Source organism: Pleurodeles waltl, chromosome 11, assembly GCF_031143425.1.
Source record: "Pleurodeles waltl isolate 20211129_DDA chromosome 11, aPleWal1.hap1.20221129, whole genome shotgun sequence".
NCBI lineage: Eukaryota > Metazoa > Chordata > Amphibia > Caudata > Salamandridae > Pleurodeles > Pleurodeles waltl.
Window position 1 is genome coordinate 333,682,436 of NC_090450.1, and position 17,936 is coordinate 333,700,371.

Sequence of the window (17,936 nt, forward strand, 5' to 3'; positions counted from 1 at the left end):
AACGTGACATATCGCTGGACTTGTATCCTAATGATCAGTTTATCACACTGGCGAGTGCAGTGGAATAATTTAATTTGGGGACAGGCCAGTTTTTACAATTTGCCGAAATAGCAGCGATGGCCTGTGAAGTATGGCCTTCCTTTCCTTATGTTCCACAGGACTGGCAGTCGTTGGGGACACGGCTGAATATGGATCGGGTCGGAGACTGATCTCGTATGTGTACAAGCTGCTACGGGAGGACCTCCCGTTACGCGTCCTGCCAATGCAAAACAGGTGGTATAAAGTACTGGGTGCTCCAATTTCAAGTAAGAAATGGGAGGGGTGTATATGAAGGGGTGAAGGAGATCTCCACGAATGCAAGAATCAAACTGCTTCCGTTCAATATAGTCCACCAGGTATAACCTCACTCAGGCCACGTTGCATGCAATGTATCTGGGGAGTTCCTCCTTCTGTCGATGCTGTTTCAGGAATGGGGCAGATTTTATACTTATGTTCTGGGGGTGTCCCTAACTTGACACATACTGGCAAACAATACTGGATGCCTGAAGTGTGGTTACGGGATGGTCTGTTTACAGGGATGTTGGACAGTGTCTGTTGGGGATGGCCCTAGTCTGAAAGAAAAAAAAAGCTTAGTAGAAAATTTCTCCAGTTGGGATTGGTGCTCGCTAAGCATAGGGTGGCCACTAGGTGGCTGGCTCCTGCCACCCCGATAGTAGCTGCCTGACTGGGAGACATGACTGGATGGAAGTTGAAGAGGAGAGCCATATGTGAAAAATACGGGTGATAACAGGCTTGCGGAGGACCGACAGTCCTGGGCGGCGATGTCTGCTGAACACCTGGAGCTCGTGAGCTGTGAGGTAGACAAGAGGGTGGGTGGACAAGAGGCTTTTTTTCAGGAATCTGCTCGTGGTAGTCGCTGCATCTTTGTTTCAAAGTATGGGGCATTTGTACGAACCAGCTCTCTCATAAGGCCATTTCATTTGTTCAAGTATATTGCGCTTTCTGAGTGTTATTGTAGGGCACATGGGGGAGGGGGGGTGATTTTTTTCACAAATTATACACTGTGATAAGACATTTTAATGGAAATAAAAATGTATACTACAAAAAAAGCTATGTTAAGAGTAACATTCCTCATCTAAGAGCTTGACACTCTGATGGTACCCTTAGCCAGGAGGAGGCTGATCTCATGTTCAGAGGCATGATTTGCTGAAATTTGAACTGGTGCAGGAGGGATATCAGGACGGAACAAAATAAATGGCAGGAACAGTTTTTTTTAACACCCACCGATCATACATGATGATCATCAAACTGGGGAGGAAAAAGTGGAACTTGCATCGTATCAGCTGGCGTTTGGTCTCGGAAGACAAACCTGAGTGGCTTGAGGGTCACTGCAGCAGGAAAGGATGAAATGAATGACTTCAGCCCCTTCGGATCTGAATGGCTTTGATCACTACTGTGTCATTTGGCGCAAACATTCTGGGTCGGTGGCTGCACTGACTTAGAACGTTGCTGTTGCCAGTCTGCTAAACCTCTTGAATAACCCAATAACTTCCAAACCTGATGTTGGAATTTGTGGGGGGTGACAGCAACCATGGGAGAGTGCTGAGACAGAACTATCCTTAAAATTATTCCAGTGCGGAATTAATCTTTTCCACAAAAAAATGCTTCAGCCATCAAAAGGCATGTTGATCAGGATGACTGGCTGTACGTTGAAAGCTCAGTTACATGCACTGAAGCGTGCCCTCTAAGTACTACATTGGTGCCAACAGTGCAACACAAGCAGTGGTATTAAGGCCAACCCACAGTACATATTTCACTGCACCCTGTCCATCCTGAATCGTCTTGTGCTAGTGCCTCACGGAGGTTCAACAGGATGTTAGGCAAGATCTCACTGACTACGTCGCACAACGAGTAGGCCAAGAAGGCAACTTCATTAAGAGAACCAAGGGGTCAAGCCTAGCAAAATAGCACATCTCAACTAAAAGAGTCAGTTGTTTTATTATTAAATATTTCTCTGTCCCATACACGACAGAGGGAGATTCCAGTTGGATGACCATGACTGCATGCTGATAGCTGAATGTCTTTTCTACAGCTGCTTGCTTAGACTGCCGGATCCCTGGCCGATATCAGGACAATGTCTCCGTAGACAACAGGCTTCCTTGCTCAGGAATGGGGGATGATGTATTCCCAGGGGAGAAACCTGAAGGGTGTATTAGGGCTTATCACGCTATGCTCTAACCTAGCTGAGTCAGGAAACAAATATATTATTCCTAGTGACTGTATGGGGAGCTTTTTTGTGTTTCGCTCTTCTTGTCACAATTTTGCTTCTAGTGCATTTTATCATCCTAGGTACTGCAATACATGTAACTTTATCTAAGATTCAGTTACTTCAATAAATCTTATTGAACTATACTGTGCTTTCGTTTGTCTTTGCCTGTGTGAGACTAATGTAACTGAGAGAAAGGGATGAGATCTCATCGACCACGATTCCCCTGAGGAGTCCTCTTTGTGATGAGTGTGGTTACCACATCCCCACTCTCGAGTATATAAATATATATTATGCGTTTGTAACTGTCTGAATACATGTTTTTTGTTTGCATTACTTTGTTACTAAGTGTATGAGTGGTGTATGGGTGACTGAATGAGTGCATGAGTGGTGTATGGGTGATTCAATAGGTGGATGAGTGACTGTATGGGTGAATGACTAGGTGTATAAGTGGCACAATTTTTATAATAAAACAACTGATGTTCCAAGAAAGGGTCCCCATGTAAGGATTTGTATGTGTCGGTGAATGTCGGAGACACAGGGTACCACTTTTGTTGGAAACCCTATCTGACTGTAACTTTGAGGAAAATACAAAGTGCAATGCTAAGAACATGATGCTTTCCTAGGCGAAAGAAGAACTAGATAGAGAAAATAAAACAACACCGCAAATGTGGCTAATGCTAGAAAAATAAAGCAATGCTGAATAAAATGTAACTGGGCTAAAGTGCACAGCGAAAGGCCTAGTTTGCTAAAATAACATGTTCAAATGTGGTTCAAAGCCTAAAATGAAATAAAGGTATTAAAATCTATTCTTAAAAGCATATGAACATGAATGTCAATAATGACAAGTTAAAAGGACACTTGAGCATGAAGTAAGAAGGGCAATTTAAAACATCAGCAGTGGTGCCAAAAACCGAATTCAAAAGTGTATGTAATTTTAAAAATTGTCAATAATATCTGGGGCAATTGAAGCCAGAAAATATTCCACTTCAGCAGGTGGTAATGAACCCTCAACGAGATCATCAACAGATCAGCATCCAAAGATCAAAAGAGTCAATACTATTAGATTCTCTATCTGAAGGGGTGATAGTAAAATCATTTGTATTCACATTGTTCACTGATACCTGGATCACAAAGGTTTCAAGCATAGGGCGCTGCACCAGAAACCTAGCGTCATCAGAGACCAGCTTTTCACCTTGCATAGGGTCACACAAGGAGCTGAACCTTGCTCTGGCCAAGAAGTCATTAGGTTGCTCACGAGGGCATCTTTAAAGGGAAACAGGGGTTCTGTGGAGGTTGGCCCTGGTTGAAGAATCTCAGTCAGTGAATTAGATTATGTTTTAACAGGCAGTAGCAAGTCTAAAACTTTTGCTGCTCCGTGCATGGAGAAGGAGGTGCATTGATACACTGGTGGGCCAGGTAACCCAAGTGCAGCAGCAGTGTCTAACCCACTGCTGTAATGTAGGTCTAAGTAAAGTCCTTCAAAGATGTAGTGATGGAAAAGTATATTGGCCACCTCCCTCACTATCCTCAGTCATATGGAATATGCTGTTATCTGTGGACTGCATCAGAATAGAGTCCGATCAGAGCCTCAGCCCAGTGGCGGCCGGCAGCTTTAGGAGGAAGGGGGCAGGCGGGAAGCACATACACACATTCTTTCACACACAGACACGCATGCACATCCATTAACAACACTAACATTCAAACATGCACGCACGCACCAAACATTCATTTTCAAAGTTCACACACACTCATTCTTTCACACAGACACGCAAGCAGGCACATCAATTAACAACACTCATACCATTCGAACATGCATGCACGCACCAAACATTCATTTTAAAGCATCACACACAGTCATTCTTTCACATGCACGCACGCACATCCATTAACACTCATAACATTCAAACATGCACCAAACATTCATTTTAAAACATCACACACACACTCTCTTACCTTCAGCCTCGAGGTCTCAGAAGGGATGGGACTGCTGCCTTCCCTCATTGGCTGACCTTAGGTCAGCCAATAAGGGGAGGCAGCAGTCCCAGCCTCGTCACAGAGTGGGATGGGGTCAGTGAGACTGCTGACCCCACCCCACTTTGTGACAAAGTGTCACTGATTGACACTTGCTCTGGGTGCTTCAGGGCTTAAACCTGAAGCGCCAAGGGCGAGTGTCAATGGGTGACACTTTCCTCGTCAACCAGGGGAGGGCCTCGAGGCACCTTTGCTGAGCCGAGGAGGTCACGCCCATAGGAGCTGTGACCTTCTCAGCCCAGCAAGTTCAGCTCAGGCAGCCAGGAGTCTGCACAAATAGCTCATGTCTCACTCCTGGCTGTCTGAGCTGAAAATGAAGAGTGTCTGTCAGGCCGACCATTGTGCAGCCTGACAGACACTCTTCATGAGGGGCAAAAGGTGGGGGGGGTTGTGGCCCCTCCGCCCTAAAAGACGGGCCGCGCCTGACTCAACCTTCTCCATGACGCCAGTACTACCAGAGGCTAACAGCCAGGATCAATCATTAGTGTCTGCGTCATCGTAATCTCATGGCGCTACAAAAGTCTGGCATGGGCTAATGTCGATTTGGGATCAGAGACCGGCATCAGAATAAATATGGTACAGGTTTTAGTGGAGTCAGCTGTGGTGCCAGCTCGGAGGGGACCTACGTGGAACCTGGAAGTGGTGCGAAGGTCTGGAACACCATCAGAACAGGCTGGTAAACTGGTTCAGAGGGGGCAGGTAGCATTAGTGGAGGACACACCGACAGATGTCCAGTTAGAGGCCCTGGTGCCTATGTGAGGGCAGAAGGCATTCCATAGATTGAGGGTAGCATCTCAAAAACTTGCTGCATAGTCTCTTTAAAAGCCTCAACCTGCTGTAGAGCAGTCAACGGCACAAGGAACTTTGTGTATGCTGAGACCAGTTGCGGAACCAGATTGGTATCTGATGACGGAGAGGCCCCGAGAATACCACCTTTGAGGCTTCTCCCTTGACTGAGTGGTGGTTGGGGGTGGGGGGGTCTGTGTATGAACCCACTTGGCTTTTTAGCACTTGGAGCATACCAGCTGCTTTGAACATGACTTATGTTCAATGACAAAGCTTCACTTCTGGGTCGCTGGTTACCTTTGGGTGCTTCAATTCAAACATCTTACACTACTTCGACTTGCAGCCAGGGCCCAGGCACCAAAGATTGGGGTGACATATGACCAACATCTGCGTCCTGCAGTTAAAGGGTGGTTTAAACCCTATCATTTTGTGGGGGTAATGGGAGAAACTTTTATTTCTTACCACACTGTTTTTGAAGTCATTAGAAGGCAGAGAAAGTTGGGACTGAAGTGAGGGATCAAGTCAAAAGGTGAGGAAAAGAAAAAAAACGTATTTCACTGCATAGGATGGCGTCTATGTATAGCTTTTATCCATCACTTCCAAGGTAGTGTGTGGAAGTCAGTAAATGACAGACAACTGTGGCAAATACCTCATAATGGTGCCCGAGCTCTGAAAACTGACAGACTGAAAGACGCTGAGACCCAAAGGGCCAATATAGGGAAAGAGAAAGTTTTAAAACAGTTTGCGAAAGGCCAAAAGGTTGTGTTTTTTAATAAGACAAATAGATTAAACTGTCTCAGAATTTGGGTCCAGGATTGGAAAAGAAACAGCCCCATACTGTAGGTTTATGAACAGTAGGAACACTAGGATTCCCAGAGCAGTAACAAAGATTACGGTTAGGCAAATAAAGCTACAGCAGGTCTCAAATGTAGTGAGGATCAAAGGCATAGATAACATTATGGCAAAAACAGAGGACCCTGAAAAATGAAAGTTTCTCAATGGGCAGTCAATATAGCACTGCAAGATGACCAGAGACTGGATGAAGAACAGGCATACATGCAAACCAGTTGGGCAGGTATTTTTCTGGAAAATGTGGAGTTGAGTAAGGAAATGGCAAGGAAGGCCAAGATAGCTTGAGTTTCCATAACAAAGATAAGACCGAGCGACACATTAGACTAGTCGTATATGCCAGTTCAATAAAAGAAGAGGTAGGAGTTTACACTGGCAGTGTATGTAGTAGAAATAATTAGCTGATATTTTTATAATTTCTTTGGCAATATTAAAGGAATGTTCAAAGAAGAAGCCAAGATTTCTAAGAGTCCAAAGGAATGGGAGCTAAACAAAGCCAGGTCCATGGCAATCTGACAACAATCAAAACATTGGATCTAAATGAGTTAAGCTTGAGTCCGTTTCAGATATCCAGGTAGCCATTGTAGAATGACCGTATCACGAGGTTGGATTCTGCAGATTCAGAGTGCCCATCATGCATGCGTATAAACAAAAGAAGGGCATTATGAAGAATACCGTCAATTAAAAAAAAAGGTTTCAAGTAGTGACAGTTGTCATCCCAGTTGAAGTAAAACACAAAAAATAAAAAAATTAAAAAAATGGAGCCCCCGCAACATTATTCACAACAGACTGTGAGCAGGGCTTGGTCCTCACTGTGCACAGCCAGAGGTTGTATTGTATGTACATTGCCAGGATGTGGAGGTTTGGTTGCACAGCCTGGCCATGTAACCAACCACTGCCGAGCACATTCTAAATTTGTGCACTGCAGAGGCTGGCCATCTGCAGGCGGATGAAAGTTGATTGTCATATATAATCAAAGGAAAAAAAAGGAACAGAAATTCACTGAAATATAACAGTTAACATTAAATTAGTTAGGATTCACAATAAAACCTTAACATTCTTATAATCAGCTTAAAAACAGTTCACTTATAGCTATTACAAATATGTGAGGGAGTGGTTAACTACAAGAATACTGGTATTTTCCATGATGACTTGGAATTTGGCACGAAAGGGCTCAAAAAGTATTATGGACAAGGTTCTCATACTACAGAATTATTATTTGTTAAAAAAAAAAAAAAAAAGAAAGAAAGGAAGAAAAAAAAAGCATAATAGTGGCAACATTCTGAGCAATTTCATGAATTTAAATCCAGACAGACAGTTGGGAAGAGCTCAATGTCAATCAGAATTTTTCCATGCCTCCTTACTCACAGAGCACACACGTTTCTTTGGTGGGCTGTCTGAAAGTCCGTCCAGCTGTCCATGCTCAGTTAGGAAACCAGTCACTTGCTCCAAGAATGAATTCACATCAACCTGATGCCACTCCACAAGCTTTTGCCCTGTAAGGATAAAGGAGATAACAATAGAGTCCTATGAAATCATACCCATTTTTATAAAATTTGGATTCTGTAATGGGGGCCAAGCCGCTTTAAAAAATATTTTCACATTCTTTGCTCTACTGGTAACAGACTTTCTAATGCTTTCATTTCAATTATCAAACCTGTAATTCACGAGTTATGTGGTGTGGGAGGTATGTTTGGGAACAAGGGGGAGGATTGGTGGCGGATAGGCGATCAAGCACCAGAACTGGGACTTTTTTGTGCATGCACTAGAGGGTTTCCTTTTGGAGCCACCACCTCAGGCTCCAGCTGTTTTCAGTTTGATTGGTGATCAAGGGCGCAGCTAAGCCACACAAGCACAGATGTGGACGTAAGAGGTACTGTTGCAATGGAGGCTCTCTCCTTTCCAGTGGTACCTCTCCCAAGTGGATATCTGCGCTGGACTCACTGCATAAGGGTGATCTCATGCAGGGATCCGCCCAACAGAGAAAAAGTATATTTTCTATAGAGAAAAGGTCCATTGGCACAGCACAGGGACAAATGGCTTGTTTACCATCAATCTGCCTGTCCAAAAGGGTAGGAAGTCAACCAAGTAGGCTATGATATACATATTGAATGGGGTGGGGTCAGCAACCCTCCACCCCTGGGTCTCAAATATATTTTCTGGCTCGTTGGGGAACTGATTGTCAGGTTTATCGACAATCTACCAATTGCAGGAAGTAGACAGCCCACTAGAAAACAGTGAGAGTTATAAAAAAAAAAATTAAAAAAAAAGAATCAACTGCGGGCCAGATAATCTTGGCATAAGGCTACCCACTCCAGCCCTGAAGCTCAAACAGTCTTTTTGCCTCTCTGTGAGGCAGACCGGGGAATTTCCAAGGGGCGCAAAGCCCACAACCATCAGGGATAGGTGAGTTAAAAAGATAGAGAAATTCCAGGGAGCAGAAAGCCCACAACCAGTAGGTACAAGTGAATAAAAAAATAAAAATACAAAAAAGAAATGGGGAAAAGGGTCCTGTCATGGAACTGGGTAATCATTTGATATTTTTGGCACTTGGTGTGCAAGTCTCCACAATCCCCAGAATGTGTTGAAGATTTCAGTGTGGTTATACTGTAGTTGGGGATAATTTATTCAGAGAGGATGTGTGGATCCACTCCAGGAAGTTTACAGCTAATCTGCTTAGCCCCTGGGTGGATCGCCCAGGGGGGGACTGGTGTCCAAATAAGTAATAAGATGGGGAACCAGTCTTTCTCAACATCAAGCTCCGGCCCTGAGCAGGAGGCAGTCTTTCTTCCCTTCTGAAGGGGACGATTGAGGGGAATAGTTCACAGTATACTGACCCCAGGGGCAGAAGACAGCTAACCAGGGAATATCTTTTAGTGCCTCTTGAGTGATGGGCCAGCTTGTCATGACATTAGACTGCACCCACTCCTCAGACATCATAAAATCTTTCTGCAACCAATGGGTGCAGATTGGAGGTGCTTACCCCAATCTGCCTACCCATGGGAGCAGAAGGTCCAATGGACAACCAGATCTGGTTCCAAGAAACATATAATGGAGTGAATGGTGAAACCATCCTTGCATCGGGCTGCACCAGATCACACCAGTCCAGTAGGCAATCTTACAGAGTCCCTTGCAAATTGGGGTGTTAACTCCTCATCTACTCAACCCAGAGGGAACAACGCCAACTAGACAACATGGATGTGTTTTGTGTAGCGATACGAACAGTGGCTGGCCTGTCCTGGCTACTCTCATAACAATCTTTTAGTCTCCATTAGGGAAGCACACAAGGGTGCCTATTCTTCCTCCGGCATGCCGTTTGTTAAAACTATACCTGAAGATATATAATTTCCTCTCATTTTCAGTGAAAGGTGGTAGAACTATTTAGGCTTGGGGTTAGCTGGCACATAGGGAATCCTACCAAACCTTGGCAATTCTGACATATCAAGGCTCAGGGGAGATCAAGGTACGTGGACTGGCCTCCAAAAAAATCTACTTGCTCACTCACTATGGCGAATCATATTTTATTAGGTCCAGCTAGTTTTAGGACCTACTAACCCCTTCTGGAGAGTTGACAAAGAACAAGTGTTCTGTTCAGTCAGAAAGGAAGGAACAATAAAGACACCTTTGAATCTTGTTCTTGTCACATTTGCCCTGTGCTCAGAGACAGAGGTCAAAAGTCAGTTTGACTTCTTACAACTATTTTTCCTTCTGACTGCAGAGTTCCAGGATTAGGTAAGGTGAACTGTCTGACCTGCTGTACAAAGTGTGTGAAATGAAAGGCTGCAGAGTGTTGGGTTTTTCCTAACACACAACATTTAACTAAGCCAACTGTACAAACATTTCAAAATAAATTTCAGTAGTTCTGAAAGTCCATTTTTTGTATGTCTGTGTGATTAAAAAAATATTTGAATAGGATGAAAACAAATCAGAACACTTTACTTAGTAATGTGCAAATGATAAATACGTTTCTAAAACCCAAATTTCACAGATTGTTAATAAACTATCAGTAAAGCTGCAAGTTAGTGGGAAGATTTTTCGACATTTCTTGGAAAATTACTGTCTGTAATGACAGTGCTCTACCACATCATGCTTTAGTAATATAATTATTAAAAGTGAATGTTTAAACAAACTGAGGACATGTACTGTCCTAATACAATGCTATTAGTAAACTAGGAGGCACGTCAAGGATCAAGTGTACCCCTATATGTAGGCTAGATTCATATTATACATGGAACAAACGTTTAGTCTATTTAATCAAATCAAAATAGGTGTTTTTGTACAGCTGAAATGCTGAACTCACATACTTGAGGATGCACTCACATGTGAGAAGAAAAAGGCAACTCTGTAAAATAAAATATTTGCCTAGGATAACACAATTTGAGTTCCATTTACGGGTCAAATACATTACAAAAAGGTGAAGCTGATTTTTCAAGTTACTTTACTTGCAGGTCTAGTAACATGTTAATGATTTTTCGAGGTCTGGTAGAACCCTGCACATTATTTTACTCTGATTGCCCTCTAAATGTCAAACCATGCCTATAACACATTTTCTCTCGCTTTTCATACGGCATGGAGACAGTATTCTGTCTCTTGGGCCAGCCCGGACCCAGGCATTTCTAAAAACTGCAAACTGAGAAGAATCCAGAATACTGGCGCTTGTGGATTCCTGCACATTTTCTTATTCTGAATGCCAGTTGAATGTCAAACTATACCTAAAAAGACTCAGTTTCCTTTCTTTCCACATTTGAGCTCAAGGTTGGTCTTCACCTGGGCAACACTACCATCACTGGATATTCCTGAAAAGTAACGACTTCAGAGAATCCAGGTTGGTGGGGTTTAACTAGAATGCCTGCAAACAAACTATCCCTACAAACACCATGCAAGTCACAGCTACCACAAGCATGGAATACTAAGACATCCACAACAGACCATCTTAAGCAAAACTCATTTCCTCTTGTTGGAGGGTTAATTTTATCCCTAGATTGGGCAACCATATTTTAGCTCTTAAGCCCATAGTCCGTGCCATTAAGAAGCAAACACATTGTATTCACTTTTAATTCATTTTAACACAGCTCATTTTATATTTTAACAGCTGCTTTGCTTAAAAAACATGCTTGTTAGTATTTCTCTTTATCGGACCCTTGCAAGCATTTTTCTTTGTGCCCTGCTCAAGGCTGTCACATTAATACACAATAGTTTACTGTGTACTGCTGATCCAAGAGTTTCGGAGTCAACTTTTTAACCATAGACATATCACTTTGGGCCTGTTCTCAGAACACAACACGTTTTGTTATATAAGCACCACACAGGCCGAAGAAGGGTAGAGGGAACATTACAGACAGCCATCTTATGCTGTGCACCACTGCTGTGACAGCTTCGCTGATCTTGGCCTGGTCTTTCCAGCCAACTGGGAGGACTGCCAGCTGAACAACAGGCATACCCTTGCCTTCTTTCAGGTATGGGGTCAGGACTCCTTCCATAAGACCGTGATGGACAGAAGGGCTAACAATGCTAGGCTCTCATGTTAGAAATTAGAGTGTACATAGGAATTCTTAGACTCATTATTATGTCAGGATGTTGGGGTTGTTTTTATGTTTCACTCTAATGGTCCCAATCATCACTGTATTAGGTTTCATCCTCCTAATAACCGCAGTTCATGCCGTTCATGATAGAATGCCGTTTCTCCAACAAATGTATTGAAACTTATCCTACATCTCTTTGTCTGCCTTTACATGTATGAGACTTTGAGCAACTGAGAGAAATGGGTAGGATTGGTTCTACCACGACTTCCGTGAGGAGTCAGGAGAATCATGTTTTGAGGCTGCTAGAAATCACCTTTACTTTCTAGGTTTGGGTGAGGAGCTTCCAGTCAGTATGGGACTGATTCAGTCACCCACACGTGGTGGTACTGCCGCCCTAAACTCAGCAGTCTTCCCCCCATGGTAAGAGTCCTACGACAGCCTTTACATGGTCTTTCCAGCCTTCCTGTCCAAAGCAACAGAACCACTCACAAATATGAATTACTTTCTTTATTCAGAGAAGTATGTGAATGTATAATAGTATGACATCTGTTGTTATCTATTGAATGTCTCCATTATTGGTTTCCAAACAAAGAGCAGGGTGCACAAACACATTTTGAAAAAAAAATCCTTAGAATCAATGGTTATTATGGGTAATTCCAAATTTAAAGTGGTATGAATAGCCCCAAATCATAAAGATCCTTGGACACACTCCCAAAAAATGTATACATTTATATACACATTTTTTATTCATTAGAGTTTGCTTTATAAATGGATGCATGGTCAGAACACAATGAAAAACAAATATCTGAAAGCATGAGCTTGGATGATGACTCTAGGAGTCATGTTAGCCTTTTCCCATGGCGCCGCAATGGCATTAATACTAACACAGGGCAAAGCACATCCATCCCAGTAAAACTCCACAGAAACACGGTTCCCCTGGGTACCTGGAAATGAACTGATTCAGTGAAGGCCCAGAAAGCCATCTTGGAGAATCTGTCCCAGCACTTCATAAATGAATGGCAGATGTTTAATAATAGCTCTATAACTATATACCATACCCCGCTCTAGTTTTGTTTGTTTTATGTTAGTAGTTAAATTTTTTATGTTTCAGGCCTTCGATTCTGTTTTCAACCGTATGTACAGTGCTTTGATACTCTAGGGTCATCCACGTACTCTATAAAACACCCTAAATAAATAAAAAATAAATGCATTTTTGACAAACACTATAAATTTCCAAGGTGCCATTTCTACATTAAACATTTTCACATTCTCCCCCACAACAATTTTCCCATTACGCATTAAAAATGGAATAGAAAGAAAACATTTTTGGCTACTTTTTTTTTTTTTAAGCTCTCTCCAGGGTCAATCACAAACCCCGGGTTCCTTACAATCTCCAACATGTGGGGGGAAAAAGACAGAAGTTTAGCATTGAAACCTTTTGTTGAAACAAAATTCTGAATACTGTCCCCAACATCAAAACAAAGAGTTTCCAAAGCAAATAGGTGCTGCCTCAAGGACGCCAAGCACCTAATGGCTTTGCCAGTGCTTTTTGACGCTGCTGTTCATCATTGGTAAACAGTAACACCTTTTTTGATGACGCTGTGCAGTGTTGGCAAACAAAAGGGAAAAAGCACAATGATGTTTATGCGTACATTCGTCATTAAGCACGACTCAAACCAGGTCAAGAAAATCGCCACAAAGCATTGGTGGATACTGACTGACATGTAATCATTTGTCATTTAAAAGAAACACCAGCCTAAGGAAAATGTGGTCCATACCACACTAAATAAAATAACTACGCCTCATGATCAGAGCACCTTACGGGGCCTTCCCAGAGTCATGAGCATTTCCCTTGTGAGAAATGTTCAGTATGCCCCATGACGAATTGCAGTAAGACCCCAAACCTAGGTCTACATACACCCTGGGAGTAGAAACACCATAACTGTAAATCAAATAATGTGATTTACATGATCAAATAAGCTACGCTACACTGACATGATATCAAGGAAAATCAAGATACGAATCAGTGAGCACCTTAGCAATATTTGTTGCAAATGGTCCTCAGCCAAATGAAAGGATTTTTTGTCGCAAAGGGACACACTAACACTGATATATACTGGAAAGCTATAGACAAAATGATTATGAGTAATAAAATGCCACCAACATTGTTAGAGCAAGAAAAACGGCAGGTATACATGACTGGCATCCACAGACTTGGCCTCAATGACGATATTCCCTGGAATCAGCTCAATTCCATACCTTGCTTGTGTCTATGTCGTCTCTACTTCATGACAGCCAACAATTCCTCAGTAAAATTCTGTGAGGTGAAACAAATATTGGTGCATGCCTCCTTCTGCTCCCAGCTTCTGTGTGCCTTCTTTAGCTAGTACAGGATACGGTTAAACACGTAGAAAGCAAATAATCACAGATGATAAATGCATAGGCTAATAAAAAGGCAAATGTTACTTACCCTGTAAGCATCTGTTTGTGGCAAGCAGGGCTGTACATTGACATGCTGTGCATACTCCTGCCATCTAGTGTTGGGCCCAGTGTGTGCAAGCTGTTTTTCTTCAGAGAAGTCTTATTGAGCCACGAGATAGTGTTACTCCACCTCTTGTTAGTAATGCACATGGTCATGGGCTCCTTTGTTAGACTATTTTCCGCATGGTGTGCAAGGATGGAGCTGGAGCAAAGTGATACAGGACAGAGATGACCATGCAAGAAGGAATGATAACTGCAACAGCCAGAGGCTTTCAGTGAGAAAGGTGGATGTATGTGAATCTACACCACTACATGCCATGAACAGAGGAACCGGAAAGCACTTACCAGCTGCATCAATGCCCTTACTTTCTTTGTCCAGTGGTGGTGTGTCGCTGGTACGATGTATGTTGGCTTATTCGCAAGTTGCATGCACCAAAGTGTTTGGAGAGAGTTGACCTAGGATGAAGAATGGGTCAAAACAGGAGGACTTGTATTTTTTGACTACTCTAGGGGTAACTACACAAACTTTAATTGGCTCCCATAAGATGTCTATGGATGGTTTAAGCATGCCTTTGAGCACTGGTAGGTAATGCAAGGAGTGTTAGAAGGAGGATGAGGTTTCTAGCAGAAAAGACTCTTCAGGGGGGAACACTATGCATGTCTATCTTAAGAAATGAGGTTGCCATACCAAGTACCTCATGTTACAAGGTAATGTCATCTGGTAATGAGTGACAGGTGGCATACAGAACAGGGTCTGTATCACCTGGAGAGTCCATGCTACAAGCAAACCAAGCGTCATCCTGTTGGGGCATGTCAAAGTTCTTCTGTGTATTGATCTCCAAAGTCAGAGTGCGGTGACACCTGTGGTGTGTAAGAAAGTGGGGTCAGTGGGGAAGAGACCATGGGAAAAATTAGTCTTGAGGTTGGTAGGGAGGGGGACAGGTAGCTGAGGCTGTGGAAGAGGACCGTTAGCGTTGTCCTGCTGCTTCCTCTGCATGAATGGTGATGGAAGTTCCAGAGCCACCTCAAAACTGAGTTGCATTTTGGATGTCTGCATGGAGGGTGGCGGTGGCTGTCCTGTTTGGAGGTGGATCATGACATGACGGTGGCGGTGTCAAGTTCATTCTGCAGCTTCTGTAGGACAGGTTCTACGGAGCAGACGAACAATGAGGGAGTTGGTGCCGACGCAAGGGTTGTCGGTGCAGAGCGGGAGTTCTGATGAGGAAAGCTTCTGCACCAAAGGGCATTTGGATGCAGAGGTAGAGGAGGTGGGCACTGAGTGAATCAACTTCAGAATCTTCTTTAGAGCCTAGCTGTGACTGGGTGTAGGTTCCGAAGAGGAGTTCAGTGCCAATAAAGGCTCGAAGGCAGTAGTGGGCCCAGAAACCTGTTTCCTGAGCCTTAAGCACGGCTGTCTGGCCCTTGATGGATAGGGCCTCTCAGTGGGTGAGTGGTATCCGGGTAGGGAAGGAGGAACCATACTTATGAGCAATTGAGTGGGTTAGAGGTCTTAGATCTCAAGGTCAGAGCCAGAACTTTCTTCTGATGAGAAGGCTCCCTTCTTCAGCTACTGATGACTCCCACTGGTGTTCCCTTTCAAGGTCCTCAATGCTGAAGAGGTCTGGGGTGTTGTCACGACTGCAATATTTCCAAGCGATGAGCCCGATGGTCTCAAAGAGTCTTCTTCAACCGGAAGAAGCAATTAAGCTTCGCAGAAGGTCATCTTGTACTCTGGCGAGAGGCTGAGGTTGCAAACCTGATGGGTATTTTGTGCGACAGCAGTGGAAAGGCGTTTGTTCCAACACAGACCAGGCATGGAGATCATGGAGTGAACAGACAAGGGAGGTCCCGAAGGTTGAAACTCATCGGAGGGGATCGAAGTCAGCCCGATCCCCATCTGAACAAAGCCGCAAGCATTGAGATGATGCAAGAAAGGGAAGCCGCAATAAACAATACAACAAAAGGGAGAGAAACCAAGGAGAACCGAAGAGCACACTGCAAGGGCATCGATCCAGCGCTCTGTAACACGTCGGAACCACTTGCATTCATCCGGGCCCAACACTAGATGGCAAGAGCATGCAGAGCATAATTATCTACAGCCATGCACGAACATCTTCTTACACTCCATGTTATAATAGATTTTTAAAGCGCTCATACACCCTAAAAGGTTTCATAGTGCATGAACAGAGGGCAGACAGCTTTGGGTTACCTGTATACCTGTCTAAAGAGCAAGCTTTTCATCAGGGACCTCAATTTCATGTAATTGAAAGAGGTCTTATCTCCAGGGGAAAGGAGTTACATAACTTTGGAGTCATCACTACAAATCTAGAACCACCAAGTCTCATTCTAATAAATTTAGGAACCTCAAGGAGGTTTTGGTGGGAAGATCTGAGGTTACTCTAATGCAGATATTTACGTATTTTAGCCAATACAAATAAAGGGCTCCTCTTTATTTTTTCGAAGCTGAAAGAAACAGGCCGAGGTAACATCACTGATATGGGGCTTCATGGATAGATTCCTGTTTACCAACATCCCAAGACTTTTGGTCCGATTTTGGGGTTTCAGCCAGCAGGAGCAAACCGACTTTTTGCTGTTTATTGTTGATTTGTACAATCTCGGTTTTTATCAGAGCTGAGCTTCAACTAAAAGAGGCTCATCCAATTACTGTTAAAATTGCCCTTCACATTTTGCATCTTCAGTGTGTCTGCCGGCCACTGGCAGACATCGGGGAGGTATTTGAAGGCCCCTCTGGTGGAGTGGAAATATTTGATGTACTCATGTTGCATTTTAGGGCGTTTCCTGTCACAGGCATTAAACCTACCCACACTAGTGCAGAACCATTTCTATCAGAAGACTTTCAAGAACGTTGGGTGGAAGGATGTTTGTGGTTGTCCCAAAGATTTCAGAACTTTCCATCACAGAGGTGTGACGCAAATGTGTCAGTTTTGAGTGGTCAAATGTGATTCATCTATGTGTGTTTTTTCCGTTTCATGTTGCCAGTTCTAAGCCTACCCATACAAGTGAGGCACCATTTTTATCAAAAGATATGTGGAAGAACAGAATAATAGAACATTTGTAAATATCAATTGGATTTCGCTGCATTTGTGCCTTCTAAACCCAGTGTGTAAGAAAGAAGATATTTTGAAAAATACTATCTAAAGCATATACGAGCAAATGCAAATTCAGAAATGTACAAATAACCACTGCTCCTAAACTCCATAACTTGTGCTTATTTGAGAAATATGTAGGTGTCCTTGATACCCATTTTTCACTCTACATATTTCACCATATGAATTGATCTATACTTGGTACACAATAAAAAAAACACTGTATGGTACAGCTCAGTTGTTGGCTCTGGGTACCTTGGGTTCTTGGAGAACTTACAAATCCTAAGTATCCCCACAACTAGAAGGGTCTAGCAGACGAAGCGGTATATTGCTTTTTGAATCGGCCACCGTGACAAAAAGCTATAGATGTAAATGCTATCACAAATGGCAGTTTTTTAGTGTTTTCCTACTCATTTTCAATATTTCTTTATTTCAACAGTTCGGCTATATGGAAAAACCTTGAGAGCGCAACAAATATGACCCCTTGATGACTTCAGAATTTTGTCTACTTTTTAGAAATCTATAGCTTTCCTTGTTCACCCGTGGGTTTCACACTGGTTTCCACAACAAACTGGAAGTACAAAAAAAATAGGAAAAATGAGCTACCGCTTTGAAAAGTGCTGAAACTGTGGTAATTTTTGTTCCCAACTCTGAATGTTCCTGAAAGCTGGGAAGATGGTGACTACAACACAGCAAACTCCTTGTTGATGCCATTTTTATGGGGGGAAAACAGTCACTTATTCTGAGCACTTTTTACCTGTTTTTCCCCAAAAACTCGAAAAGTAGCTATAATTTGCCTATTTTCTCAGTATCCATACAGGGGACTCCACAAACCTTGGGTAACTTTTGAATCCTTGGGATGTTGGGAAAAAAGAACACACATGGATACCT

At 43.1% G+C, this 17,936-nt stretch overlaps 1 protein-coding gene across 1 annotated transcript in view; it reads right to left on the reverse strand.

Moving 5' to 3' along the window:
- The window catches only part of UBXN7 (UBX domain protein 7), a 484,260-nt gene that overhangs the window by 136,993 nt on the left and 329,331 nt on the right, over positions 1–17,936 (reverse strand). The window contains exon 8 of the mRNA XM_069213616.1: positions 7,304–7,431. Within this exon, the coding sequence (XP_069069717.1) occupies positions 7,304–7,431 (128 nt within the window). The remainder of the gene's footprint in view (positions 1–7,303; positions 7,432–17,936) is intronic.